The sequence below is a fragment of the Epinephelus fuscoguttatus genome, linkage group LG5 (assembly GCF_011397635.1).
Source record: "Epinephelus fuscoguttatus linkage group LG5, E.fuscoguttatus.final_Chr_v1".
In the NCBI taxonomy this organism is placed as follows: Eukaryota; Metazoa; Chordata; class Actinopteri; order Perciformes; family Serranidae; genus Epinephelus; species Epinephelus fuscoguttatus.
In genome coordinates, this window is record NC_064756.1 from 34,281,632 (window position 1) to 34,308,585 (window position 26,954).

The 26,954-nt window shown below is 41.1% G+C and overlaps 2 protein-coding genes across 4 annotated transcripts; both read right to left on the reverse strand.

Annotated features, from left to right (window-relative positions):
* Nucleotides 1–1,463: 1,463 nt before the first annotated feature.
* Nucleotides 1,464–8,327, reverse strand: si:ch211-151h10.2 (uncharacterized protein LOC567699 homolog). The gene is made up of 9 exons (XM_049577531.1): nt 8,111–8,327; nt 6,035–6,302; nt 5,879–5,943; nt 5,475–5,613; nt 4,281–4,399; nt 4,013–4,193; nt 3,765–3,848; nt 3,584–3,679; nt 1,464–3,512 (listed from the first exon to the last, which is right to left on the reverse strand). The coding sequence occupies exons 1-9, from the start codon at nt 8,257–8,259 to the stop codon at nt 3,165–3,167; spliced, it is 1,449 nt and encodes a 482-aa protein (XP_049433488.1). The 5' UTR covers nt 8,260–8,327; the 3' UTR covers nt 1,464–3,164.
* An 834-nt stretch (nt 8,328–9,161) lies between these two features.
* prdm10 (PR domain containing 10) lies at nt 9,162–25,207 on the reverse strand. Of its 3 annotated transcripts, none has more exons than XM_049575422.1 (23): nt 25,090–25,207; nt 23,815–23,947; nt 23,270–23,431; nt 22,912–22,971; nt 22,720–22,824; nt 21,326–21,500; nt 19,696–19,937; nt 19,210–19,410; nt 16,610–16,682; nt 16,371–16,488; nt 16,155–16,275; nt 15,798–16,067; nt 15,109–15,453; nt 14,839–14,994; nt 14,560–14,739; nt 14,370–14,480; nt 13,958–14,158; nt 13,663–13,806; nt 13,302–13,472; nt 12,304–12,441; nt 11,977–12,172; nt 11,771–11,868; nt 9,162–11,264 (listed from the first exon to the last, which is right to left on the reverse strand). In XM_049575422.1, the coding sequence occupies exons 2-23, from the start codon at nt 23,884–23,886 to the stop codon at nt 11,076–11,078; spliced, it is 3,528 nt and encodes a 1,175-aa protein (XP_049431379.1). In that variant the 5' UTR covers nt 23,887–23,947; nt 25,090–25,207; the 3' UTR covers nt 9,162–11,075. The 3 variants fall into 3 exon arrangements, with proteins under 3 accessions (XP_049431379.1, XP_049431380.1, XP_049431378.1); XM_049575423.1 differs by having other exon boundaries at nt 25,062–25,108; XM_049575421.1 differs by lacking the exon at nt 25,090–25,207 and adding an exon at nt 24,818–24,890.
* Nucleotides 25,208–26,954: the final 1,747 nt, after the last annotated feature.

Sequence of the window (26,954 nt, forward strand, 5' to 3'; positions counted from 1 at the left end):
CAATGGAAAATGGAGGGGGGAAAGCTAAACAACAATCATTAAAACAAACACAAATCTTAGTTGTAAGGTATCTGAACTTGTACAATTAGGACCCATAGTATGTCGTAGAAATATTTCTTTCTTTCTTTATTCACCACTTGGTGCTTCTTGCTTATATCAAAGCCCCACAAAATCATTAAGTGACTTAACAGAATCTAAATATAAATGTAGACACAAAGCCAGTTAACATGTTAACATGAGCCAGTATTTCACTTTATTCTTTTATTTATTGTTATCGTATCCAACTGGGCTGCTACGCTACACAAAATCTCCATCTTAACAGGTCATTTTTATTCATTATTGAATCCTAAAAACCAACAGCACCTGCCAGTGGGTAAGATTACCGTATTCCAAGTCACAGTTTCTAATACAAACCAACTTAATTTGTGTATTTACAAAAAAATAAATGTCAGTATGTAGACATACTAGAGAATCTTTTAACCCTCCGGTCCTCCTTGGACGAAAAACATCCCGAAGGGGACAGGTGTGATTTTTTTATAAGGGGGACCGGAGGGTTAAACAAATTAGAAAGATGTTATGAATTGGAAAGAATCTCACCCCTTGAAAAGATTTTTTTTTTTACTTTTTTTTATGAAAATAGGATTTTTTTTTTTCTTGATGGGACTGGAGCCATTCTCAGTCTGGGAAATGTTACTGCCATTAAGTTAAAAAGCTAACAGGAACCCTACACACACACACATAAACACACACTCCTGTGTAAAGAATCAGCCTGCTTAGTTGTTCTTGTCTTTATTTGGCGGCACTGTGTATGCTCCTTCTGTTTGATGCTTATTTGTCCACATACTAACTTCCTACTCAACATTTTGATGAATCAAGTTTTGCACACTGACATCGTGCAAAATCCCCAATGGGAGTTTAAAGTGGTTTATTTATCTGTGCTCTCATGAAAGTTTTGTGACAAGCTCTGGAGTTTGTTTATATCAGATAGCAAGAGTCCACACTACTGCATGGTGTCTTGCAGTGCCATCAGAGGAAGGATCAGCACAAATGTGTGCTATGTGTACACCAGTGAAACCCGATCTTGAGTAATTGTCTGGATAAGGCAAGGGATTGACCTCTGCCATGAACCATATTTTCTAAAACAACACACACTTGAGCTAGCTTTGAAATAGCCTCTCCTCTAGGACTGGAGTGGCCTGTGAGGAAGCTAGTCATCAACTTTTTAGTGTAACTAAACAAAGCCTGTGGTAATTTCATTAGCTCTCTCTTATATTCTCAGTGAGCAGATAGCTGGTGCCCTCTGCTCTCCCAAACATCCCTCTGCTGGCTGTGACATCACATGCCAGCAATGTGAGGCATGAATTCATCTGGACAGAACAGGGACGTTCTCCACCAGCGCATAAAGCACAGCTTGCTTTGTATTTGTAGCACTGTTTTTCATTTACATTTTTTAGAATCAACTCCCCCTTCTAGTCGTTTATTAAAGCACTTAGTAAATCAATTCTAAAACTGTTGTTGTCATTTGACTGCTGGACCTCAAAGCAAATGTGGTCATTGTTATTGTAAGCGAGCATCCAAGACCGTTATGTTCTGTGTATTCATGACTGATTCGTGGAAAATGTTACATATTCATGTGGCATGTCAAACATTTTTTTTATTCAAAGCTCTTGTCACTAACTTCAAATACCAAACACCCAACATCTTTCCTCCCATAGTCTTTATGTCCCTCTGTCCATCCAGACATGGTGTGTTTGTGTCTTTGGTGTTGTGACAGCTAGTATCCTGCAGCATTCAGCTTGCATTCCTTTCATCCTAGATCCCCCATAGGTCTGCCCCACCTCTCCCAATCACTGCCCCAGTATGAGGGAACAGGACAGATGCAGGATCTGGCAGATGGTAGGCAAGTTCATGGTCAAATTACATCAATGTCATGCATACTGTACAGACTCCCTACAATTAGTGCTAAATGGCAGCGATTAATGTATCAGTTCTCATCAGAAATCCTGTTTGGTCCGGCCAGAAAAGTTGGGAACCTGGTGGAGAAAAGTATGCTGACTTGTATGCCATCAGTGTCAAAGCTGCAGGGTAATTGAATTTGGATCAAAGACATTCATGTCTTTCAAAAAGGTCTAGAGGGCTGCTCAGTTTTTAGTAATAACAGAAACGCTTCCGGCATTGACCTCCACTGCCCCCTTCTACCTTCCTCTCCTCCCTCCCCCCTCTGCCCTCAACCTGAAATCCCTGCTTTGAAGGGCTAAAGTCATCATGGCCACTCAGTCTGACAGAGAGAGGCAGAACAGAAATAGTTTTGGAAAAGAGAAATGTCTGGGATTTCTTAACCAGTAACCTATTCCTCATTCATATTAGAAGAACATACTTCTTAAAATCATAGCTAGATCTAAAAATGTTTTTTTTTTATACTTTGACAGCATTGATTAAAAGAGCTGTAACATACAGTGGATAAGGCTTCCAAAGACGTGCATCATGAAATCCAATACATTATTTTCTTCAAGTGCAAAAAGGATGGTTAATGAAATTAATCGGTAACTGAAATTAAGTTACACCTGATATGTTTGAATATCATTCATCAGACACATTATGAGATTCTTCAGACACAAGTTGTGGCAGACTGCTCTGATCATAAAGAAACACATTAATGGGCCATATGTTTGAGAAGCCTTTCCAGCACTTTCCTCCTGTAAAGTTGATTGAACGGAAGTTTTCTGGGCAATGGTCTCTCATTGCAGGCAGAGATGTGAGATGACTCTACGGTATAGTGTGGTTTGATATTATAATAAAGCATGTTGAATAGGTAATGCGAGTCATCAGTTTGTTTGTATTAATAACTGATGACAGTCTGCCCCCTTGTGTTTGAAATATTAATTATTATTATATATGAATGAAAATGCTGTTATTGTATGCTCTGATTTACCACAGTCTTTGAAATGAAAAAATAAAGAAAAATATAAAAGGTTGTTTTTTTTTTTGTTTTTTTTTTTTACAAAAACTGAAAACTGAATAAAGCAGCACAGAAAGCAACAAATAATCAATTTTTAAGGTAACCTGCAAATGATCAACATTTGAAATTATTCTCCCTTGTTAATTTAAACCTCTCTAGTTCAATAAAATCTCTGGTTCATAATATAAGTAGAGTGTGATAAAAGTCACTTCCTCCTTGCAGATTTCCGCAGGCGTCCGATAGTGGAGGTGAACTGCAGAGCTGACCTCTCACATAGTGAGCGAGGATTGTCTATTTCTGTGTCTGTGTCTGCATCCATTGAGGAGACAGACGTGGATGCAGAGGTTGAGTTATTGTGCTCAACATCACTTGTGCGTTCGCTGTCAAGATGTAGGGAAGTCTGTGGAGAAGCTGAGCGGGAATGAGCCCCATTAGCATGAGCGAGGGGCCCTGCATGTCCTCGCTGATTCCCCTTTTCAAGTCCCTCCAGGTGGGCCTGGAACGTAGAGGTCTGTTGCTCCAGGGGGAGGAAACTCTCCTGCACCTTGTCAAACTGCAAAGAGAGAGGAGTTTTTAGTCCTGGTTGGTTTCTTAACTTTTGAACAATGTTTAAGTTTAGTGTACCTGCTCAATGTTGGACTGAAGCAACAGCTCTGGCCAGACTGATTCACTGCTGCTGCTCACACTGTTGCTTATATGAGTGTGACTCCAGGTTAACTCCTGTGGGACAGGGCAGACAGAATTTCTGAGTTAAGATGTCAGAAAATATCAGAACTGGAGTTTTGTTGCACGAGGAGAACTTAACCTGCAGTAGTTGTGTGCTGTCCTTCAGATAAGCCTCGCAGCACCGGAGTCTGTTCCTGTAGTGCCCCAACACGGCAAACAAATTCTTTGCCAAAGACATAAGAGTATCACAACAACACTCAAAGGCATGGACAAGGACACTGTTAATGATTCATGGTTCTTTAAAGAAACTAAAACTAAATAGGCAGCAACTGTTATTATTATAGGCAAAGTTTATCTCTGGAAAACTAGACCTTCACACCAGCTTACCTCTGCATCTGTTTGGGCCGAGGCCAGGTCTGTGTGGTCTTGGCCCCCCTCTTTGGTGAGTGTGACCCCAGTATGCAGCTCCTCCAACTGAGCCCAGAGGCCTTCTAGGCCCACCATCATGTCCTTCACACTGGCTTCAAAATCCCCCTGCACCTGGATGAGTCTACACAGTGTTGTCATCCTATCAGAGAGAAGTGTGTGATGTTAATCCAACTGAACAACGTTTCCAAGAAAGCAGATGGCATGAAAACAAGATGTTGAACTTCACCTCTGCTGCAGGTAGGTGCGGATGAGCTTCACTTTGTTTATCAGTATAGAGTCTTGGTCCACCTCCTCCAGTGTCACCTCGGACCCAAAATCAGCCTTCTCAAGTGAGTGAGACACTGACTACAGAGAAAAAGCGTTGGTTTTGTTTGGTAGAGTTTCATTAAACTACCTCTGCCAAATGTATGCATCACATGGCTGTGCAGCACTTAAGAAAAATACATCCATCAAAATCATGTTAGTTTATTTGAGCATAATGCTGTTGTAGAAAAACTTTGAGATGGAGACAGTGTGCAGGAATCTACTTGTTGTATTTTATATCCATTCTCTACTGACATACTCTCTTCTACACATGCAGCTGTCCAAATACATATTTTCATATAGTTTACAAATTTCAAAACACACACAAACAATATTCTGCAATTGAGATTTTAAAAAAAAATTTGGAACATTCTAAAAAGAAAAGATGGATACCAAAAAAAATAAAATGATTCAGCCCAAAACAGGACAGTTAAAAAATACATGGCCTTGAAACAGAAACCTTAGAGGGAGGAATATGATTCAAACAAGAAAAAGTTTATAACCTCACTAGTGGTCTTTTAATGCTATAATGCTCGAGGTAAAAAAAAAAAAAAAAAAAAAAAAAAGTTTAGCCTGAGGCTGGTGCCAGAGGGAAGGACAGTGTTCTTAACCCAGCATGTCAGCACATTTGTAAGCATTAAGCTCACAAAATACAGCTGATTTTGGTCTTTATTTTTTTAGATGATTTGCCATAAACTACAATTTTGTACCATTAGAAATGTTGACAAACAGGTCAAGTACCAACAGGCTACCAGAGCAACTGAAGATGCTATCATAGAGCCACGTTTTTAGTAGGCTTAGGTGCTAAAACATAAACAGGGAATACAGAAGGAGACAAAACATTACAATTTCTCTCCTCTACCAATCTGGTTGATTCAGAGTGCAGACGACAGCAGCAGTGTGTGTTACCCTGGGCTAGAATACCTGTGTATGCTCTAATATCACCAACAAAGATTTTATGCTGATCTACATGCACAGAGTGAGTGAAAACACAGGAGATGACAGGTATTGCCTGAAGCAGTATGTGTGTCTGTGTGTGTGTGTGTGTGTGTGTGTGTGTGTGTGTAAAAAAGAGAGCAGGCATTTTGCTTCTTCAAGGTGGTTTTCTCCCTCCTACCTCCAGCCTGGAGAGGAGAGCCTTTATGTGGGGCACGCTGGGATCTGGCAGGGGCTCCTGAAGCACACACAGCAGCAGGCTGTCAGCCAGGGCAAGGGCCAGATGACTGCAGTGGCCCAGGCCTCTAGGCTGGGACATCCTGGAGAAATGATGAGAGCACAGTGAGCATGTGTATGTATTTGTTTTTAAAAGATTATGATTTTTGATTCTGGTCCATAAATGACAAATTGTGTTCATCCCTCACAACCACAGATATACTGGTATATCATAAAATAGTAAAATAAAAACATTTAATAGCATGAATATCCCTGTTTGTCTTTGGTAGTTATTGTCTCAATCTACTGTCAAAAATGCCAAAATTAAATATCAAATAATGAAGAACTGGCTGTAAAATCAAATCTCACCATAAATTGCTGTTACTCCTGTTTGCAGTTACAACCTCCTGCTGTATCCTCAGTGGAGACTCCCCCTTGAATTGAAGCAAACTTACTGAATAAACATAACACGATTAAATCCACGGACAGGGTCAGGAGGGATTCACTCTATGTGGCTGCACTCACCTGATTCTGTCCTGGCTGCAGGCGGCACTTCAGGGCATGAACACAACCTCCCAGAATCATCCACAGCAAACACACCAACAGGAGCCTCCAGCACACATCCACCAGTAACAGAGAGGGGTGCAGTGGGGCCTCCACCTGGCAGACAGACCACACAACACCTACTGGAAGGAAACTGTACCAGCCTCTCCAGGGTTGTAGTGTCCTCAGAGTCTGTGACCATGAAGTTTGCTGTGGCTCATGAACAGCGGATGTTTGGTTTGAACTGCAGCTGTAATGGTGAAACAGAGAGAGATGGACCTCAGATGGTTAAACAGCAACACAGAGAGTGAGAATTGGTTCATCATTGGTGGACTTGAGTCACATGACTTGGACTTGAGTGAAACTGGAGTCACAAATTTGATGACTTCAGACTTGACAAATCAAAAAAAACAGTTGCAACTCAACTTGGATTTTAACACCAATGACTCATGACTTCCGCCTTTTGAAAATACTCAAGTCCTTCCCCCAAGCTCAAACATTTAAAAGTAGTGCAGTGTTAAAAAAGCGTGCCATGAATCAGTTAATTTACCTCAATTTCCTGAATTAACCAACGTCCAACACTATTCATTCCAAGCATGCCGACACTAGATTCCCCGGATCTACCTTGTGTGAACCATTATCCAATCGAGTTGCAGGAGGGAAACAGGAAGAACTAATCTTAGATTACTGAACGCCAGTTGGAAAAATGTCAATTTTGTTCATGTACAAACACTATGTGCTGCATAACAAAAAAACAAATTGCAGTATGCAAACAAATGTGCAGGTCAAAAATGACAGAGACACAGCAACATTTAGCAGACATGTTTTAACAAATAAATACACATTTTAAGAAGCAATCATGATTTTGAAAATGTATTATTACTTTATTGTTAAAATAGCATTACATTTGGTGAAGAGGGCATTATCCCAGGTAGCCACTGGACTCAGACCATTTGCAGCCGAGTGTTGGCTGACTCAGCTGTGTTCCGGATTCATGGTGCCAAATGTGAGCCAGCTTTGGCCTGTTTACTTTTATCAAGTCTGGCCTAGATTTAGCTGACAGACATGGGCCTTTTCTGGCTGAGACACAACAGTTGGATGAAACAACGGCCAGCATGAAAACATGTTCTGGCCCATTGATGGTTGCTAAATCTGGGCCTGATTGGGTGTTGTAGACATTGTGGCTGAGACAAAGCTGCCAGAACTGGGCCAGTTTATTTGGCCTGATTCTGGGGTGTCATTTATCTCGTATATAAGTCTCAGCCAAGTCCGGTAAACGGACGTGGACCAACCTATTTTTTCCTGCATGCCGAGTTTGGAGCGATGCTGGGAAGGTCATTTTGGCCATCTGGGATGACGTGTTTAGGACTTCAAAACTCAAAGTTTAGGACTTGGGACTTGGTTTGGGACTAGAGTGCAAAGTCTTGAGACTTTCTTGTGACTTGCAACACAATGACTTGGTCCCACCCCTATTAAATTCAATGTTTAAATATATATATATATATCATATTGGTCCTCATATTGGTTTACTACACTTAGGTCTACATAACTCTCAAATTGACTGAAATCTAAGATGGTATGTTTTCATATCAACACGAGATAAGATGAAAGGTACAGATTTCCTGTGGTTCACTTTTCATACAATTTGGCAAATCTTGGGATCCAAACTGTAATTCAAAGTGAAGTTTTGAAGTTTTCATGAATGTTTTGCTTCACCACATGCATTTCCTTATAATAGATCAGCTGTTGCATCCAGCAGAGTCACAGAGGTTCCCTCAACCAGCACTATACTGTAAAAGTAATAGCCACTTCAGGAATTTTAGCTCATGTCTGATAAGCAGTTAGATGTAGAACTCAGAGGTGTAACATGTTGACAGATATCTACCTAATGGAGCAGAAAAACATTTGCTGTCAACATAGTCTGGGCAGAAAAATGTTATAGGACCATCATTTGTTACAGACTTTTCCTCCCTGTAGCAGCAGATAATCAGATACCTGCCACTCAAACACTGATTCAAATGAGAGGCCAGTTGTTGAATGACACACAGCTCTACCTACCTCTGTCGTTTTCGACTCCTCTCAGCAGGTTGTCCCTCCTCGCCCCCGTGTACTTCCTCCATCCATTTACAGCCCAGGGCCCAGTCCACTCTTTCTCCCTGACCTGTTCCCCTTTGACCCTTGGGATGGGTAACTGTCAACAGAGGCATGAGAGCAGCACCACCACAGACATGCTGGTTAAAACTGCACCAGTGAAATTAGTTCAGCACCCTACACCTGCCCCATATATGATTAGTTCTGCGACACGACAAGCTCGTTAAACTGGTTCTACGGGAAGATTTGTTTTATCTAGGTAGTGGCTTTTGCCTGTTTCCACCTCCCATCAAAGAAGGAATGTGTTAAACACACTGATCACAATTGTGTGAAGGACAAGCCCAGCTCCGCCCAGGTACACCTGGAGCTCACAAGAACCTCTTCAACAGTCACTCACTAACACAGAGCTATTATTAGATCACATGTGAACGTTTGAATCTGAATAGCATCAAATTCCTCACAAGAATGACGTTTACAAATGGAAGAGAGCCCATCATAAGTAATCAACACTCATAAATAATTGAGGCTGACACTGTCTGTTTCTAATGTTCAGTTTTATGACGCTGTAAAATAGGGATTATCAACTTGCTTTGCCAGAGAGCCACTTTTTCAAAATGACAGGAGTTCAGAGACCAGTTCCAAGGGACTTTTTGGCACATTCTTTTTAAAGACAAGCTCTTTTTTGATGCATTTAGTGCACTCTGACACCTTTTCTACATACTAAATAGAGGGAAAAAATCCCAGTGAGTCCATTTACTTTCATTTTGAATTAGAAAATGTTTGGCAGGCCAACTGGCTAAGTTCTGCCTGTGGGAAGAGAGTCAAGTCTCACTGCTGTAGAACTTGTTTTTGGTTTCTAAAACCATGCTGCCATCTAGTAGTGACAGTGAGAATAACAGGGAGAAACATCAAGCAGCAATTAGCCCAAATTAACCCCAAGAGACACAATGAAATTGTTATGGCTTCGCTTGATCCCAAGTTAAACACATTAGTCATGAAGTGGACAGAAAACACAATGTGCAGATATAAAATAATTTAATTTCTCAACACATGGACAAAAGGACAAAATCATTTCTTTACATGATCGTTTGATCATGTAAAGAAATGTTGTAATATTCCTGCAATACTGAACATTGTACATGTCTATTATATAGACCAATACAAATAACGGGCACATAACAGCATTTTACAATGGCCTTAACTCAGTGTATTAGCCTTTTTGTTGTCATCATGGCGAACTTATAGTACAAGTACATGACAAAGAGTACTTTGACATGTAAAACATAAGCTCCAGCAACAGACATGGCTTGCTCATGAACAATTCAGCAGGACAGGTGATTGTGATTGAGCTATTCCCTCTGAGTTACATCCTCCTTTCTCACTTTACTGTGAAGGAAATAAAAGATGTGCTGAGTGGCGATACCCCTTATTGGTTTTTACTACAAGATACTCTGCTATCCTTTAAGTACCAACCCCAAATTCAATACTAGCAGCATGTTTTGTGGGTTAATAAACAGACTAATTAAGTACAATAATCCCTCAGTGCTCTGTAACACTGTATCATGTTGACCTCCTAAACTGTTCAGTTGCAAACCTGTGATGTTGTCTTTGTCTCATTTGTCTTCAAAGTGTGTTACTGAGGGAAACACATTTTGTATTTGGCTTCAAGCTTCTCTTAAAAAGGATGCAAATGATTCAGGGAAATTTAACTTTCTCAGGCTGACTAGTGTCAGAGAAAAGAAAGAGGGAAAAAAATACAAACTAAAACTGCATGTTCTCCTTTTCAAAAAGTAACTCAACATTCCTCAGAAATCTTGTTCTTTCTATCCTCCAGTAGTTTAAACTCTCGTCCTGCTGCAGTGATCTACAGGTGTGCTCTATAACCCAGTGATATCACTGTTTGGTGTAGTTATGGGTGTACCAAAGCACATTTCTGACTCCATCCAACGACACAACTGCCATTTGTATCCATTACCTTTTACATATGTCAAAAATAAAATTACCCCCAAGTTTTAGGTCGACTTTATCTATTAGAACTGTGTGATCTTTGTGGAAAAGTGAAACTGATTATGTTTGCTTTTCTGAATTTTACTAAAAAAAAAAAACACAGGAGTTGTAGTTGGGATGATGACAAAAATTCAGGTGAAATCAGGACAATCCAGCACGTGAATAAAAACAGATGTCTGAGACATTCTCAAAAGCAAATTCATGGAGACAAATCACATCAGATATCAGCAACAATATGGTAACATACAATACAACAGATGGTGTGTTGGGCAAAAAATACAATGACCTGTATTGGAAGGCCAACTGCAGGACTGTTTTGTACAGTATTTTTTTTCACACGTTTTTCAGTTCTGTCTTTCTTTCCAAGATTTCATTTACAAATACTATATTTTAAGAAATGTCTTTAACTTTACAAATATGTAAAATGGGCACTCAAATCTGTGTAAGGACTGAGCAATAAAACTTTTTCACCACTTCAGACCAGTAGCTCACACAGCAAGACCTCAAAATGATCGCTTTCATTGTCCATACTTTCAAATATGTACAGGAACCCTGTTTTTGATACAATTATATAATGTTCCTGTTTTCAGCAGTTGCAATGACAATGTTTTCCAGTGCTGTGTATTTAAACAAGGTGTCAGTTGTTGTTGTTTATATATTCTGTTCAAAATCATAATATTTTTTTTCTCTACTAACTTTATTTTCTCACAAAGCCCTGGCAGCTTGCAACTTAACACTTTATAGACACATAAAACTGTGCTGGTCACCAATTCATTCCCATTTCAGCTCTGTATGTACACAAGTCTGTATCCATGTGCATATGACTGTGTGTTTGTTCATTAATGTGCATACAAGCTGCTGAGGTATACATGCAGGTTCAGTCCATGGGTCTGCACTTCATTTGCAGAGCTCATCACTTAACAGTTTAGGGTTTTGTGATGTGAACTTCACTAGTACCGCTGCCATTGGTGGTTGTGGTGATAATGTACTGCGTGGTGGCTTGCTGATTGGTCGACTGCTGTTCCAGATGTTCAGTGTGGGCCTGGGTTGTGCTCTGTTGAACACCCTGTTTGGTCTCCAGCTCAGTCTGACCCTCGGAGATAACGTAGTGTGTCTGCAGTACAGGGATGAGAACGTCTTTAGCTCCACAAACATTAGTTCAGTTCATACCATGATCTGCCACGTTTAACTCAGCATTTCTGCTCTTTTTATTTTTTTATTGTCCAGAATGTAACTCACATGCAGGGCAACAATAATTTTCACATTTTCAGAAGTAGTGGAAGGGCTTCTTCAACCTGAGCTGCTTTTGGTGTAACGGGGGAGTGACAAGTTATGATGTGTTTTGAATATAAGTCCCATATAGGCCTAAAACTTTAGAATCTTATTTTTCACTACATATCCATGTGGCGTGAAAGCCATTGTTGGATTTCCCCATTTTTTCCCCTTCTTTTTTAAACCTTTTGATTTTTTGAACAGGGCGTGATTCTTTCAACTGCACTGTTAGCCTTGCCTGTAAGGACATGCATGTACAAAATGAAACCGCAACACAGTAATTTCCCAAACCACAGCAAAATGTACACGTCACTTTAATCTAACAGGTATCAGACAGCATTCACTCACCGTTTTCACCTGGTTGCTGTTCACTCCAGATACAGGCGTGCTGGCCTCGGCTATCACATATTGTGCGTGAGGTAGGGCCATCATCTGGATTTCAGACGCTGCCATAGTAAAAAGTTAACACATTAACCTGACAGGCAATCCTACAGTATAGAGCTGTCAAAATATACAGAGTGACGGGATGATATAGGAGCAAGTGTGTGACTCACAGTAGCCTCTGTAGTTCCAGTTCCCAGGTATGTAAGCGTGTTGCACAGTCCCCTGCTGCTGCTGCTGCTGCTGCTGCTGCTGGGTGCTGCTGGTCTGCAGGGTGTGACTCTGAGCTAAGGTCACAGGTGTCAGCTGTGAGGGGCTCAGCTCCTGATTGGGCTGCTGGGAGGTGGGGCTTAGAGGCTGACCGGTGACCTGAAAGAGAGTAAAGAAATATAAGTAGTCTGTTATGAAGCTTAAAGTTATGGAGTGAGCAATGTGTGTTATTATATTTTATACATTACTCATTAACTTGACCTGACTTAACTTTAGTATTGAGGATTTACCTGGGTGGCACCTTGTCCAGTGCCTGAGGGCTCATTGACCTGGATGTGTTGTACCTGGATTGAGTGCTGGCTGTAGCCATGAGGGTCATGCAGCTGGCTAACATCTACTGTGGGGTGCTGGGAATGTGGGGAGGAAGCCTGTAAAACACAATGAAAGTAACTACTTGATATTGTCTCTTACATTGACCTCAATCCACCACTGGACACATTTCCATGAATATTGCTGGAAAACAAACAAGTTACTTTAACTATTTTGCCTCCAAACCACATTTTAAAAATACAACAGGCCAAAACAGACATCGTTTGTCTGCTGAAATGTTTAAAGCCTACACGTCAAAGCAGTAATTGCCAGAATTTTCATGGTGGCTGGTGGTTCTTTTGAGAATAAAATAAACTGTGGAAAAACATAACAAAATTCCCACAAGCACAAGGTGACACATTCAGTTTCTTTTATCTGACTAGCAGCCACAAACTCAAAGATATTGACTAAAGCTAAACTATGCAGGATTTTCCTTAAAATCAATGTATAGATCACTCATGACCCACTAGAAGTCTGTGACAGTGTGTTTTATCTGCAGAGACTCTGCCCTCTGTCTGTATTTTGCTATGTTTGAGACGTTCCTTGACACAGTGCACAGGTGCACTTGATAAAAAGGTAGCTAAGAGATACCAGACCATAGGCAGCATCCAAAAAGAAGTTACAAAATTGCAGATATAGTGGCAACAGATTGCAAATATAGCTGAGGATTGGCTTCCACTTTGACTGTCAATACAGTTTACTAACAGTAGCCAACTATTCCTGCATCATATACCTTTAAACAATCTATTGTGAAAATAGTTATTGGGAGCTGTGTTTATATCAGGCAGCTCCCAAATGTGAACAACTGTGATTGTGCAGCAGCATGTTGTTAAGTTGTTTAGTCAGCTTTCCTGGGACACATGAAGTTTAAAAAACAAACAAAAAAAACTTAGGTCCCAGATCAGATCCTGGATCTTACCGGAGCCACCTGCACCACTTGCAGCTGAATGTGTTGCGGCTGAGACAGGTTGCCTCCTGCCTGAGACACTGGAATGTACTGGATCCTCTGGTAGTCTCCCTGCGCTGTGCGATAGTCCGTGGTTAGTGTCTGAGAAAGCTCTGTCATGGCCTGGGTCAGCAAATCTGTGGTCTGTGGAGAAAACAAATCATACAGTTATAATATCTGGTGTATATCTTAATTTCTTTCTTGCTCCTTCTTTTATATTTACATTTATTTGCACCATCTAGCCTCTATATTGACAAATTCGACTTTTAATATTTAATTTAAAATATTCATTGAGCGTTGGCACTCAACATGAATGTTCATAATTTGTTCTTACCACTACAGCTTCAGCTGTGGTACCATCTGCACTGATGACTGCAGGAGTGCTACTGATAACAGCTGTAGTCAGAGGAGTCTGGATGGTGTTGGCAAGCTGGGCAAACTCTGGATGCTTCTTCCTGATGTGCTGAACCATCTTAGTCTAAGATACAAGTACACGGAGAGTTATCAGTGTGGGTCTGGTCTGGGACTGTCTAAGGCGCCGCACAGATTTGTAAATTACTGCAAACACAAAGCTAGAGTCAATTCCTGTATAAATATTTATAATATCTTTGACAGAGCGTTATACTAACCTTGCTGCTGTATTGTTTGGCACAGTGTGGGCAACAGACCGGTGCAGTGGCGATGGTGCCTGTCAGTTGTGTGTGTGTGCTCAACATGGGGTCTGGCTCACCAGGAGCAGCTGGACGCAACTTCCGGATGCTGGGAGGCAATTCTGCCCCAGGGTGGTTCTTCAGTATGTGTGCTTTCCTCTTACTGGCACTCTTATAAACCTGTAGAAATCAGTCCATTAGATTGATTCATGAATATCATCCTGAAAGTTTAGGTTCAGAGTTTGAGGTGAAGCAGATGTTTGCATGTTTTATTCAAGGCAGGCAGGAACTTTAAATAAATATTTAATTAATTAATAAATAACAAAAAAAATATGAATGACAAGTTGTCTCCAAAACTACAAGTTCACATTATAGGATGGGATAAACAAACCTTGTCACAATACTGACAGAAGTAGTCCCTGTTGGGCTTGATAATAGGCAGCGTTAGCTCAGGCACATCATCAATACGCATCTCTGGATGACGCTTGGACAGATGATTGACCTGAAACCAAAAAAATAAAGCTGAGTGTACTGGAATTCAATATCAACAAACAAAAATCTATCTGTGAGTTTTTGCTTACCAGCATTCCTCTGCGCCTGAATCCCATCATGCATACTCTGCATTTGAACATGAAGCTCTCGAAGTCGGTGGTGGGCACCTTCAGTTTAAGGGTTTTGGAGCGGTGGATTCTGTCAGCCTTCTTGGCCTCTCTGTCAGGATTGTGCATTCGCTGCATGTGCTCCCGCAGCTTATCTTTCCTCTTAATGACAAAGGAAATCAATTATCACACAAGAGCTCACATATCTATACACTAACATTACCAACTGTTTTTTTGTCATGCTTTATCTTTTCATCTTACCTTGAATTGTTTGCCACATGTTGAGCACAGGAAGTCCTTGCGGTCAGAGTGGCGCAACATGTGCAAACGCAGCTTGTCTGGCCGGCAGAAAGCCTTTTCACAGTCTGGACACTGGAAGATCTTTTCTGAATGGAAGCAGCGGATATGCTTCTTCACCTAAGGAAGAGAACATTTTGCAGTCTAAAAATGGAGTAATTGGGCCGATTTACTAATTTAAACCAGACTTCTGCTCAGCTCTGGCCAAATCACTGTAAGACATTTAGTACTAACTTGGATAAAATCAGTAAATGTCTTCTTGCAGGAAGGACAGGTGAAGCAGCCGTCCACAGCATGCACTGCTACGTGGTCTTTGAGCAGGTCCAACCTTTCAAAGGTTTCTTGGCATAAGAGACAAGAGTAGGAGCGGTTCTCCGTGTGCACTAGCAGATGGTCCTCAAGGGCCGAGTCACTCATAAAGCTCTTGCTGCAAATGTGGCAAGAAAAGGCATAGGCGTCCCGGCCATGCACCCGCAGGTGCTGATCCAGCTTGTCTTTATCCCGAAAGGCCTTGCCACAATGGGTGCATTTAAAAGGACGGAAACTCTTCCTGATGAAAAGGTGCTGCAGTGCTGCATTCTGAGATTAAAAAAAGAGAGAGAAGAATTACTAGCAGAAAACCCCACCAGTGTAGACTGACAGTGATCTGCTCTGACATAGGAAGAGGCTGACAGATGCAATGGATTGTGCAGGAGGGGACATATCCAGAAATGTCACATGAACATTAACAACATGACAAAATGACAAATCTTTGAACCAAATGTTTTTTCTGCCATCCTCCAGGTCCTACCTACCTGCACATCCATCTTTGAGGGAAGCACGCATTGAGGAAGAGAGACACACTGTTGTAAAGCAAATCATGGCCACTATGACACCAAATAAAATCTAAGACACTTCCAGTTCAGTAAACACAGCAGTCATACCCGTATCCTCTTGGCACGCCTCATGTCCTGAGATGTGAGGTGGGCGTCTGATTGGCTGCTCTGTGCTGGGTCCTCCTTTAGTGGAACTTGCAGATCTGTGGTGGAGGGCGGGGTGACAGACTCTGGAACTGGTTCCCCTGCAGGTGGTATAAGCTGGCCCTCTGTCTCAGCCCCAGCCTCTGTCTCTGACTCCATCTCCACCACCTTCAGCCCATTCTGTACTCCATCCACTCGCTCCTCCAGCGGCTTCTCTGTCAATTCCAGCATTTCCTGATTAAAAACATAAAAAGGTCAGTCACACCAAAGACACTTAAGTAATTGATTAGTCAATACAGCACATATTAATGTGTCCCTTACTGTTGTCTTGTCCCCACTGGTGTCTCCTGGTGGATCCAAACGTATAAATTTAGGTGGGCGTCCTGGTCTCCTTCCTGTCCCAAATCTCCTCCTACCTCTTCCTCGGCCCCGACCTCTGGATCTGAGACCAAAGAAACAATGAAGACTTCATTTAGACTTTTATGAGATAGAAATGAAAGAGAAAACATAATAGAAAGTGATGAAAACAGGTTTTACCTTGTCACAGAGTTTAACTTGTCGTCATGCATGTTAAGATGTTGCTGCAGTTGTTCGGAGCTCACAAAGCGCCGGTTACACTCGTAACAAGGCCAGTTCTTCTCTTGCTCCCGGAGCACTGAACAACAAAAAGTGAGTACCAGGAATAATCACTACTACTGTTGTGATAGTTTGTAATTGTGGTGGTGGGCCGAGACATATGTTGATATTAAGCTAGGTAAGTATTATGTGCAGCTCACCTTTTCTCTCTTCTTCTGTAACATTGTGGATCTTCTGATTGACAAAATCTGCATATGATGCTGCATACCACACCTGCAAATAAACATATATCATTACAAACACTAACTAGTACAGCCTGTTCAGATACTCTTTTTTTTTTTTGTTTTACTGGGACAGATAAATTTTCCTTTAAGCTCTGGCCTGTGTCCACCATCTCCTGAGAAAAATATCTGGCTCTTAAGTTACTTGATATTTGACATTTGACTGTAGCCCTGTCTACACGTATATAGATGTTTTTGTAAACAAATGTTTTCCTCTATGTTTTCTGCATTCCTCACATGCAAACAGGGTTTAAAGTCAATAAAAGTGACATTTTTCAAAACATCTTCTAATGTGCAGTTTTTTCAAAATGCACATTTCTGTTCACCTGCGTGGAAATGTAAAACAGAGTGTTTGGGAAATGATGACATCATATCCTCCAACAATGGACTAACTTACTGATTTATTTATGTTTTGTTAGCGCTGCTTGCTCTAATGATTTCTTTGCACTTAAACTTAGTATTGCTGCACCACTTCACGGATGAACAGAGCCGTCTGCTGCACCACATGTTATGTAGTCAGCGTGAAGTTCACCAGAAATGTCGGCGCTGGATCAGGTTGAGCCAGCAGGTGGTGCAACAATTTTGAGAATAGGATTTTGAATGAGCTCTGTTATCCTTTTATTGAGGGGGAATCAAGGGTGATGAAATCTCCAACATATACAGTACAGGCCAAAAGTTTGAACACACCTTCTCATTCAATGCGTTTTCTTTATTTTCATGACTATTTACATTGTAGATTCTCACTGAAGGCATCAAAACTATGAATGAACACATGTGGAGTTATGTACTTAACAAAAAAAGGTGAAATAACTGAAAACATGTTTTATATTCTAGTTTCTTCAAAATAGCCACCCTTTGCTCTGATTACTGCTTTGCACACTCTTGGCATTCTCTCCATGAGCTTCAAGAGGTAGTCACCTGAAATGGTTTCCACTTCACAGGTGTGCCTTATCAGGGTTAATTAGTGGAATTTCTTGCTTTATCAATGGGGTTGGGACCATCAGTTGTGTTGTGCAGAAGTCAGGTTAATACACAGCCGACAGCCCTACTGAACAACTGTTAAAATTCATATTATGGCAAGAACTAATCAGCTAACTAAAGAAAAACGAGTGGCCATCATTACTTTAAGAAATGAAGGTCAGTCAGTCCGGAAAATTGCAAAAACTTTAAATGTGTCCCCAACTGGAGTCGCAAAAACCATCAAGCGCTACAACGAAACTGGCACACGAGGACCGACCCAGGAAAGGAAGACCAAGAGTCACCTCTGCTTCTGAGGATAAGTTCATCCGAGTCACCAGCCTCAGAAATCGCAACAGCAGCTCAGATCAGAGACCAGATGAATGCCACACAGAGTTCTAGCAGCAGACCCATCTCTAGAACAACTGTTAAGAGGAGACTGCGCGAATCAGGCCTTCATGGTCAAATAGCTGCTAGGAAACCACTGCTAAGGAGAGGCAACAAGCAGAAGAGATTTGTTTGGGCCAAGAAACACAAGGAATGGACATTAGACCAGTGGAAATCTGTGCTTTGGTCTGATGAGTCCAAATTTGAGATCTTTGGTTCCAACCGCCGTGTCTTTGTGAGACACAGAAAAGGTGAACGGATGGATTCCACATGCCTGGTTCCCACTGTGAAGCATGGAGGAGGAGGTGTGATGGTGTGGGGGTGTTTTGCTGGTGACACTGTTGGGGATTTATTCAAAATTGAAGGCACACTGAACCAGCATGGCTACCACAGCATCCTGCAGCGACATGCCATCCCATCCGGTTTGCGTTTAGTTGGACGATCATTTATTTTTCAACAGGACAATGACCCCAAACACACCTCCAGGCTGTGTAAGGGCTATTTGACCAAGAAGGAGAGTGATGGAGTGCTGCGGCAGATGACCTGGCCTCCACAGTCACCGGACCTGAACCCAATCGAGATGGTTCAGGGTGAGCTGGACCGCAGAGTGAAGGCAAAGGGGCCAACAAGTGCTAAACACCTCTGGGAACTCCTTCAAGACTGTTGGAAAACCGTTTCAGGTGACTACCTCTTGAAGCTCATGGAGAGAATGCCAAGAGTGTGCAAAGCAGTAATCAGAGCAAAGGGTGGCTATTTTGAAGAAACTAGAATATAAAACATGTTTTCAGTTGTTTCACCTTTTTTTGTTAAGTACATAACTCCACATGTGTTCATTCATAGTTTTGATGCCTTCAGTGAGAATCTACAATGTAAATAGTCATGAAAATAAAGAAAACGCATTGAATGAGAAGGTGTGTCCAAACTTTTGGCCTGTACTGTATATAGTATAAATAAATTGTTTTTAAAAATATCTTTAAACATGTAGAGAGAGCCTTAACTGAACTGAATTTCCTCACCAGCTAGTCGCTAATTTTGCCTGTCTGCTTTCTGGTGCAGGGCACGTAGCATGTAGGAGTGAAAACTTTGTTTCATTACGTTGTTTCATTCATAAAGCAGGACAAATGAGCACACTGTATATGCAACAGAGCACACAAACTGCACTACATGGTACTGACCTTGAGCTCTTGTTTGGGTTGGATGTTCTTGATGGTCGTGTAAAATATCTCTGAGCCATACTGATAGGCCACCAGGTTCTGCTCCAGGTGGTTCTGAGCAGGTCTCACAAACATCATCCAGTTACAGCTGTCCTCATCAGACAGGTCCAACCACATGTCGTCAGACTTCTCTCCATCTTTCTCTGCATCAAGCATGCACAGCTAATACAAGAGGCAAAAAAACACATTAAAATCACACTGTAAGAGTAAGAACCTTAGATTACACATTCTTGCACATATTAAGTTTTTGCAGTTCTTTCTTAGCCAGCACTTTTTTATAAACTTAATCTTAAAAAATAGACTTCTTTTGTTGTTTCTTGGTATCCATGCTATAATTTCACATTTTGTCCTCTTTGCTTCTGACTGTTTGTGAAGCAATAATTTCACAAATCTGTGTGTGGCTAAATACCAAAATAAAAACTGTAGTCATGCAGAGCGCTGATTTACTTTCAGATGAATGTAGTGGTCATGCAGTTCACTCTGAGGAACCAGGGGTCCCTCCACAGGACCAAACTGTGTACGCTTTGGGATGCGTCTCTTGGAGAACACCCCACCCAGGAAGCGATCGATGTAGAGGACCAGAGGCAGACTGGCTCTGGCCTTGGACATCACAGGCCGGTTGGGGATGGGGTGCAGGGAGCCATGCTTTAGACATACAGAGGAGTTGGCATTATTGCACTCCTCACACCCTGAGAGGCCACAAAAGGGAAAAATCAATAAAACACAAACCATTACAACAAACATATAAAAATGTATGACTTTATTATTTTATTGCTCTACTTTGTGTTGTTCTACTGAAAGGGATAGTTGAGATCTTTTGAAATGAAGTTGTGAGGTGCTTATCCATAGTCAGTGTATTACATATAGTAGATGTCAGTTGGCACGTCCACAGTTTGGAGAAGCAGGCTGGGGTACTGACATGGAAGCTAAGCAATGTAAGGTTCTGGATGGGGGCAACATTAAAACATATTTTAGCCACCTAAAAAAAGTCCCACTTAAAAAATCAGTATCAGTTTATGTGTATGCTATATTAAGAATATTTTCAGCGCTTAACCTTGCTGTCAAACAGTGATTTCCGACTGGGAACTGAAGCCTTTATATCACTCTCTCCTAAGCCAGACTCCATTGAGAAAAACAGTGATTTAACATGACTGAACACAGGAGCTGCTGGACTAATGCTGCCTCAATCAGTTATTTTGTTTGTGTTATTTTGTGATTTTGGCATTCAAAAGAGTGTTCGGATTCACCAAAGTCACACAATAATACAGGCTAACTAACTGACAGAGGCAGCAATAGACCGGCAGCTCCTGTGTTCTGAGAGTCAATATGACTGTTTTTGTCAATGGAGTCTGGTGGCTTTGACGAGCATAGCTCGAGAACTGTAACAGCTTCTCTGTCAGGAACAAGCTGTCTAATGAAAAGGTGTAGTGACAGAAATATTTTTTTATATAGTGTACACTTAAACTTTATTTTAGATGGGACTTTTTGTAGGTGGCTAAAATTTGTTTTGTTACTGCCCCCCATCCACAGCAGCTCATTGCTTAGCTTCCATGTCGGTATTCCTGCTGCTTCTCCAAACTGGGGCGTGCCGGCTGACGTCTACTGTATGTAATATACAGACTGTGGTAAGTACTTCATACAACTGCACTTCAAAAATTCTGAACTATCCTTTTAAAAAGGTCCAAAGGCAAATGACATAACATCCGTGATTTCAATGAGGTCTCATCATTTGCCTTGTTCTGAATGAATTTTCATTTGTTAAACAAAAGAGTAAGACATTTTTGTAGTGCAAAATTAAATCAGGATATCAGCCACAAGACAGGAATAGTTTTTAGGCATCTTTGTTTTTAGTTTGTTTGAATGTATATCATGACTTGACAGTATGTTTTTAGAAAAATGCAGCAAAAAACATTACTGGTAAGTCAAGGCCAAGCCACTGAGATGAGTGTATGAAGCAGAGCTTCATTTCAGCAGTTGAGACACAGAAAAAGACTCAGCATCCTCTGCTGTCTGCTCTGAATATGTGACTCCTGACAGACCAAACAAGTTTGTTATGACTGAGGAGAATGTCACTCACACAGATTGTGAGGGTTGAATGACTGAGGCTGACGAGGTTCCCAGTCATCCATCTCAGAGTCTTCATCCTCGTCTTCATCAGAATCATCTGTGGAGTCGGTGGCCCCAAGGGGACTGCTGGGGGGGTCCACCATGTCAGCCATGGAAGGGAGCGAATTGGACGCAGACAGCTGCTCCTGTGTGTTTGATCATTTAACAGAGTTAATACTCACTCAACTCTTCTGTTTATCCTTGTGTGAGAATCACCAACAGGTTAACATCTTCAGGACTGACTTGTTCACATACAACAATTCAACAAAAAAAATGTATATAAAGGATGAATAAATGTATCCTTAAATAGTTTTACAAAACTAGATGCCATTTATTAATTATCTCTTCAGTTATTGTTTACTTCTGAGGGACATCAAAATCTTATTCAGGAAAAATCGCCACCTTATCTTTGAATGTCTGTCCAATCAGTGTTTAATGCAAATGTAGTCGTTTGAAGTGATAATTTCCTCTGTGCATGCTATACTGACTAAGAAAGCTGAAATCATAGCTGCATAATCTGCTGTTCTTCCTTCCGTCATTTGATGTGATGAGTTGGAGGCACCGAAAGAACGAGATTGCAAGTACAAGCGGCCAAAATTAGTTTCCTCCGCAGGGTGGCTGGGCTCAGCCTTAGAGATAGGATGAGGATAGGTTGAGGAGCTCGGACATCCGGGAGGGACTCGGAGTAGAGCCGCTGCTCCTCCACATCGAGAGGAGCCAGTTGAGGTGGTTCGGGCATCTGGTAAGGATGCCTTCCAGACGCCTCCCTTGGGAGGTGTTTTGGGCATGTCCAACCAGGAGGAGACCTCGGGGCCGCTCCAGGACACGCTGGAGGGATTACATTGCCCAGCTGGCCTCGGAACGCCTCAGGGTTCCCTCGGAAGAGCTGACGGAAGTGGCTGGGGAGAGGACTGTCTGGCTTCTTTGCTGAGGCTGCTGCCCCCGCGACCTGGACCCGGATAAGTGGAGGACGACGAGGACACCAAGTATTACGAGTACAAGTTGGAGTCAAGGAAGAACTGCAGGCAATTTCAGTATCAGTATTTGTTCATGGTCTTTTATAAGGGCATTTCAATAATAAAACAAAATGAGTTCAGAGAATGTTTTGGATGAGGATATTTTTATTGTTTAATGTTTTGGCTGACTAAGATATTCAGCCGTATTTATTCAAGCCAGAGTATACGGCCCAAGTTAGACCGCTTATGTGGTGGAATAACAACACGACGATGTTTCTGCTATCATTGGGTTAACACATCATGAAACAATTTGCACGTTTGCTTATGATTCCCTACTATATGCCATATGTGCCTTAAAATGAGAATAAATAAATACAGTTCACTTGTTTGTAAAACATTGTGCCCTCACCTGGGAAACTGGCTCCAGGATGGCTTGGGGAGCCTCTGCTACATTACTGAGAACATGCAGATTGGCAGCATTCATGTTCTGTCCACTGGGCAGTAAAACTGTGACCTATGAATGAGATTACAATGCTTTAAGGTTCAATAAAAACAGGTGGTACATAGCAAGGTAATGGCTGACAGTATCTGGTAAACTTACCTGTTGCGTTGTACCATCCTGCTGAATATAAGCCACTTGTGACTGATCAGCAAATACAGTCTGAAAGCAAATGTAGTACAGCACTATGAGCAAATCTTGCATGGCCATGTGCAGGTTATTTTATATATTAATTCATGCAATCTTTGTACATTTGAAACAAGAGCGTGAAAGTATATTAAACTCTTGGAACTCTTGGGTTTTTGTAAAAATGTCAAAATAGGTGGTCAAGAACAACTCTCACAAAAAAAGGCAGGGTCTTAGTTTCGACCCCACCTGCCCATCAAAGCAAAATCTTGTGTCATCTAAATGCTTAAATATCAGCTAAGATGTCTCTGCACTTGATAAAAGCCCTTCTTACCTGAGTGCCATCTGCAGGGTGTATGTAAACCAGTGTGTGCTCTGCAGACTCTACAGAGGTATAGGAGTTCCCATCTGCTGTATAAACCACCTGCTGCTGTCCCCGGTCCTCCTGATCACCACTGTAGACAATCTGGGCCACCGTGCCACCTTCAAAATGCACCTGCAACACGTGTGCACAAGACACAAAGGCTTTGAACCATCATTACAATCTCTGTGTGTGTCTCCCCCCTGTTAGTCCTCCTTTAACTTAGTATATGTGAGTGCTGAACAAATGATGGTGAGTTTATGTCCTTCTCAAGTCCTTCTGGAGGGTAAGGAATGACGACTTGGAAAATCCCACTATATAGTCTCAGCTAAGTGGATGGTAGATTTTAGGATTTGGCAGCAACTTGGGTCAGTGGACAGAGGGGAGTTTCTCTGTGTGTGCGTGTGTTGGAAAGACAAATTATAAGATGCTTAGATTGTCCTGTGATGTATCAAATGTGCTGCACTTCTTTTCTATTGCTTATAACTCTAATATATCACTTAAGGGACAGTTCAGACCTGTGCGCCATTGCCTGAATCATTATTAGAAGTCTGACTCCACACAGCTGAGGGTTCCTGCTTGGTCTCCATGGCAGCACGGTGCCAAGCCTGTTGCCAGCAACGTCACCTATCTCTTCACTCTTGAGACAGCCTGTAATGCACACAGACAATAGCATTGAGGGTGATTTTAATTATAATAATGCATTATGGTGTTAGTAGCTAATGCAAGGTAAAACTGAATGATGGGGTTGGGTTTTAACGTGAATTTGTGACTGCATGGTTATGCATCATTTTAACACTCATGGCACAACATTATGAGATCTTAAACAAAGGTGTATTTCTATGCGTGTATGGGCTGGAGCAATCTCCTGAACGGGTGATGGAGTCTCTACTATAACAGCTTTATCACACTGGACACAAGAAAGCTGGTTGACTGCAACAACAAGGCACTGCAGCAGCCATCTCTGAGCAAAGTGGCACTGAGTTCAACCCCACGCGCAATCTGCAACACAGATTTTTGGGTCTCCAGACACGGTTTTGCTCGGCTGACACGACATGCACGCCAAAATAAAGCAGCATGTCACTCGGTGTGCAGAGCGGTCACACAGGACTCTCAGCGGGGGTACGAGGGAAAATGCGGTTAACGTTTGCTGACGAGGCCGCCCGGGAAACGGTGTCTAAATACAACCGCATGTCGGCACAAAAGCCACCGTGAAAAATCACGACTCTGTGAATTCATTCAGAAATCTAGTTGGTATAATCAATAATAAATTCAATTCCCCCCTATTTTAACCCCGCAGGTTCTCAGTCCCAACTGGACCATACCACACAAACCAGCGCTATAGAAACCCGGGCATTTACTGCACCGCAACATTAGCATTACGGCCATATAGTCCCAGTGTAAGGCCGACCTTGGAGCTAAACATAACTTGTCAGGTCTCAGGACGTAGACCGCAATCTGCGATATTTAACAAAAGTGCTTTTGAAGCGGTAACAGGCCGGATTATTAGAGTAGACCCACCCGTGCCCCGATTCTAGTTGAGCCCAGCCCTTCAAGTCTGCTGTGAACAAGGAAGAACGGGCTCCATTTTGGGTGGGACTAACAACAACAACCACATCCGAAGAGAGACCCAAAGCAAAAAATACGTATTTTCTACCGGTACATAAGTGCTCAAACAATCCGCACACTTAATATATATCAACAGAAAGGCAACGGAACAGTCAAGTTATACAAATAGTCGTGAAGAAATCCCTGGTTTTCTTACATTTAGTGGAAAGCGTAGTTGTTCTTACCTCAGAATGGTAGCTGCAGAGATGGCTGCATTGCATATATTAACATAATCTGCCTAGCAACACGCAGGAGCGTGGCTTCTGATTGGTGGTTATTTACTCTGGAGCAAAAGCAATTTAGGCTATTTTAAAACACTACTTTCACGAAACAGTCTAAACAGCCGTCTGGATTAAATATTAATAACATAGCAATGTTACCGATTTTACTGCGAATGTGTCTATTAATCGTCTTTACAATTTAAAGTACAGCCAATCAGAAAAAATAAACACCAACATCGTCCAATTGAATTAAAGCTGTGTCCAAAAATGTTATTTGATCTACTCTTTTTAAATTTTTCTTTTCAATTTTAAAGGTGGCACTGCTGGCTTGAACTACTGTCAAAATATTTTTTTCCCGTTTATCTAAAAAAAATATATATTTTTTCCCTATAAAAAAAAACAAACAAAAAATAAAAGGTTAAAATGACGGTAATACAAAAAGCACGCTACTTTACTGCCCTCCGGTGGTCACAGAGAAGAACTGCAACATTTAGTTGATCAAGGTAGCGTCAATCAGTGCAACTATAACAGTGCCTTTCCGGTTAATCCTTTCAAAATACAGTTGCCAAACTAAAGCAATCAGACCAAACTAGTACAAACGGCCGTGAAATGATCGAGAAATTGTTCTACGGAGATCACAATTTATAGACTATAACTCCACATTCCCCAGTAGGAATAATACCGATCCTAAAACTGATTAATTGTATGTATTTTTTTTTTTTTTTAAAATATTCATATCTAGTTATATTAATAAGAATAATTATTAATGCAAATAATGATGCCATGCACCTTGCAGTGGTATATACTTAAAGACAGTAGGTAAAACTGAAAGTGCAAATTATGCAGAACAGTCCATTTTTGAGCTCCACTAGCACCAATACACATTATATCATTAATTTACTCATGATTATTGATGCTTTATTTTGTACACTGCCTAAATGTAAGATGGAGCTACTTAACACTGCTAGCTTGTGCATTAAAAACTTTTTTTATTTATAATTTTTATTATTATTCTAAGCGTACAAAGCAACTTAAGATTCATATGAATGTTTCTGAGTAAAAGAAATACAATATTTACCCCTGAAATGCCAGAGTAGTCATTTCTAAAGTAGCAGGAAATGGCAATGTTCAAGTAAAATACAGTTCTTTAAACGCGTTAATCAGAGATAACGACTCCACATTCTTCCTTTCCCACAGTTACTGATTACCTTCTTGTAGTACACGGCACATTAGCCTACCTAGCAAAACTACCAACAACTGTTTCTCTTTTTGTGTAATTTTAATTTAAATTAAAACTGTTTAAAAAAAAAATAATACTGCGCCGGTTATTTCTTAGTGGGCGCCCTGCAGTCTCCGGTTGTACTCATTAGGTTTTCTGCCCTCTGCTGGTCACAGTGAGTAACTACAATGACATCAAGCATCAAGTTAGACATAATCGTATAACAGTATTTCCGGTTTTATCCTTCAAAATAAATCGATAAACGTTGTAGTTACGCACTATGACCACAGGAGGGCAGTGTAAACTCATGATTGGAGTAAAAGGGATTCCCTCAATGACCAAATATTACTAAGTCAGACAGAATAGTTCATAAATAAAAAATATAAACACAATAACAAATAAACAATGTTATAATACAATATAATATAATATACATTTTTGTTTATTGTTTCTTGAAATTATTCCGTATAATTCTCTCAAGATATATATTTATAAACCGTTTTAGGTCGTTTTTTAGATCATTGTGAAGAAAAAAAATAATTTAGAAATTCAGAAAAACCCCTTCAGACTTGAGTCTTCTTAACTACATGATTATGGTAAGTTTCTATCA

Coding starts and splice junctions, on each gene's coding strand:
- si:ch211-151h10.2 (XM_049577531.1), bottom strand. CDS start 8,259: ATGCCTCTGTTGACAGTTACCCATCCCAAGGGTCAAAGGGGAACAGGT. Junction 4,400..5,474: donor CTCTCCTCTCCAGGCTGGAG/GTAGGAGGGAGA, acceptor TTTTCTCTGTAG/TCAGTGTCTCACTCACTTGA. Junction 3,513..3,583: donor TTCAGTCCAACATTGAGCAG/GTACACTAAACT, acceptor CTCTCTTTGCAG/TTTGACAAGGTGCAGGAGAG.
- prdm10 (XM_049575422.1), bottom strand. CDS start 23,886: ATGGAGACCAAGCAGGAACCCTCAGCTGTGTGGAGTCAGACTTCTAAT. Junction 14,740..14,838: donor CATGTGGCAAACAATTCAAG/GTAAGATGAAAA, acceptor TTTGTCATTAAG/AGGAAAGATAAGCTGCGGGA. Junction 14,159..14,369: donor TCTGTCAGTATTGTGACAAG/GTTTGTTTATCC, acceptor TGATTTCTACAG/GTTTATAAGAGTGCCAGTAA.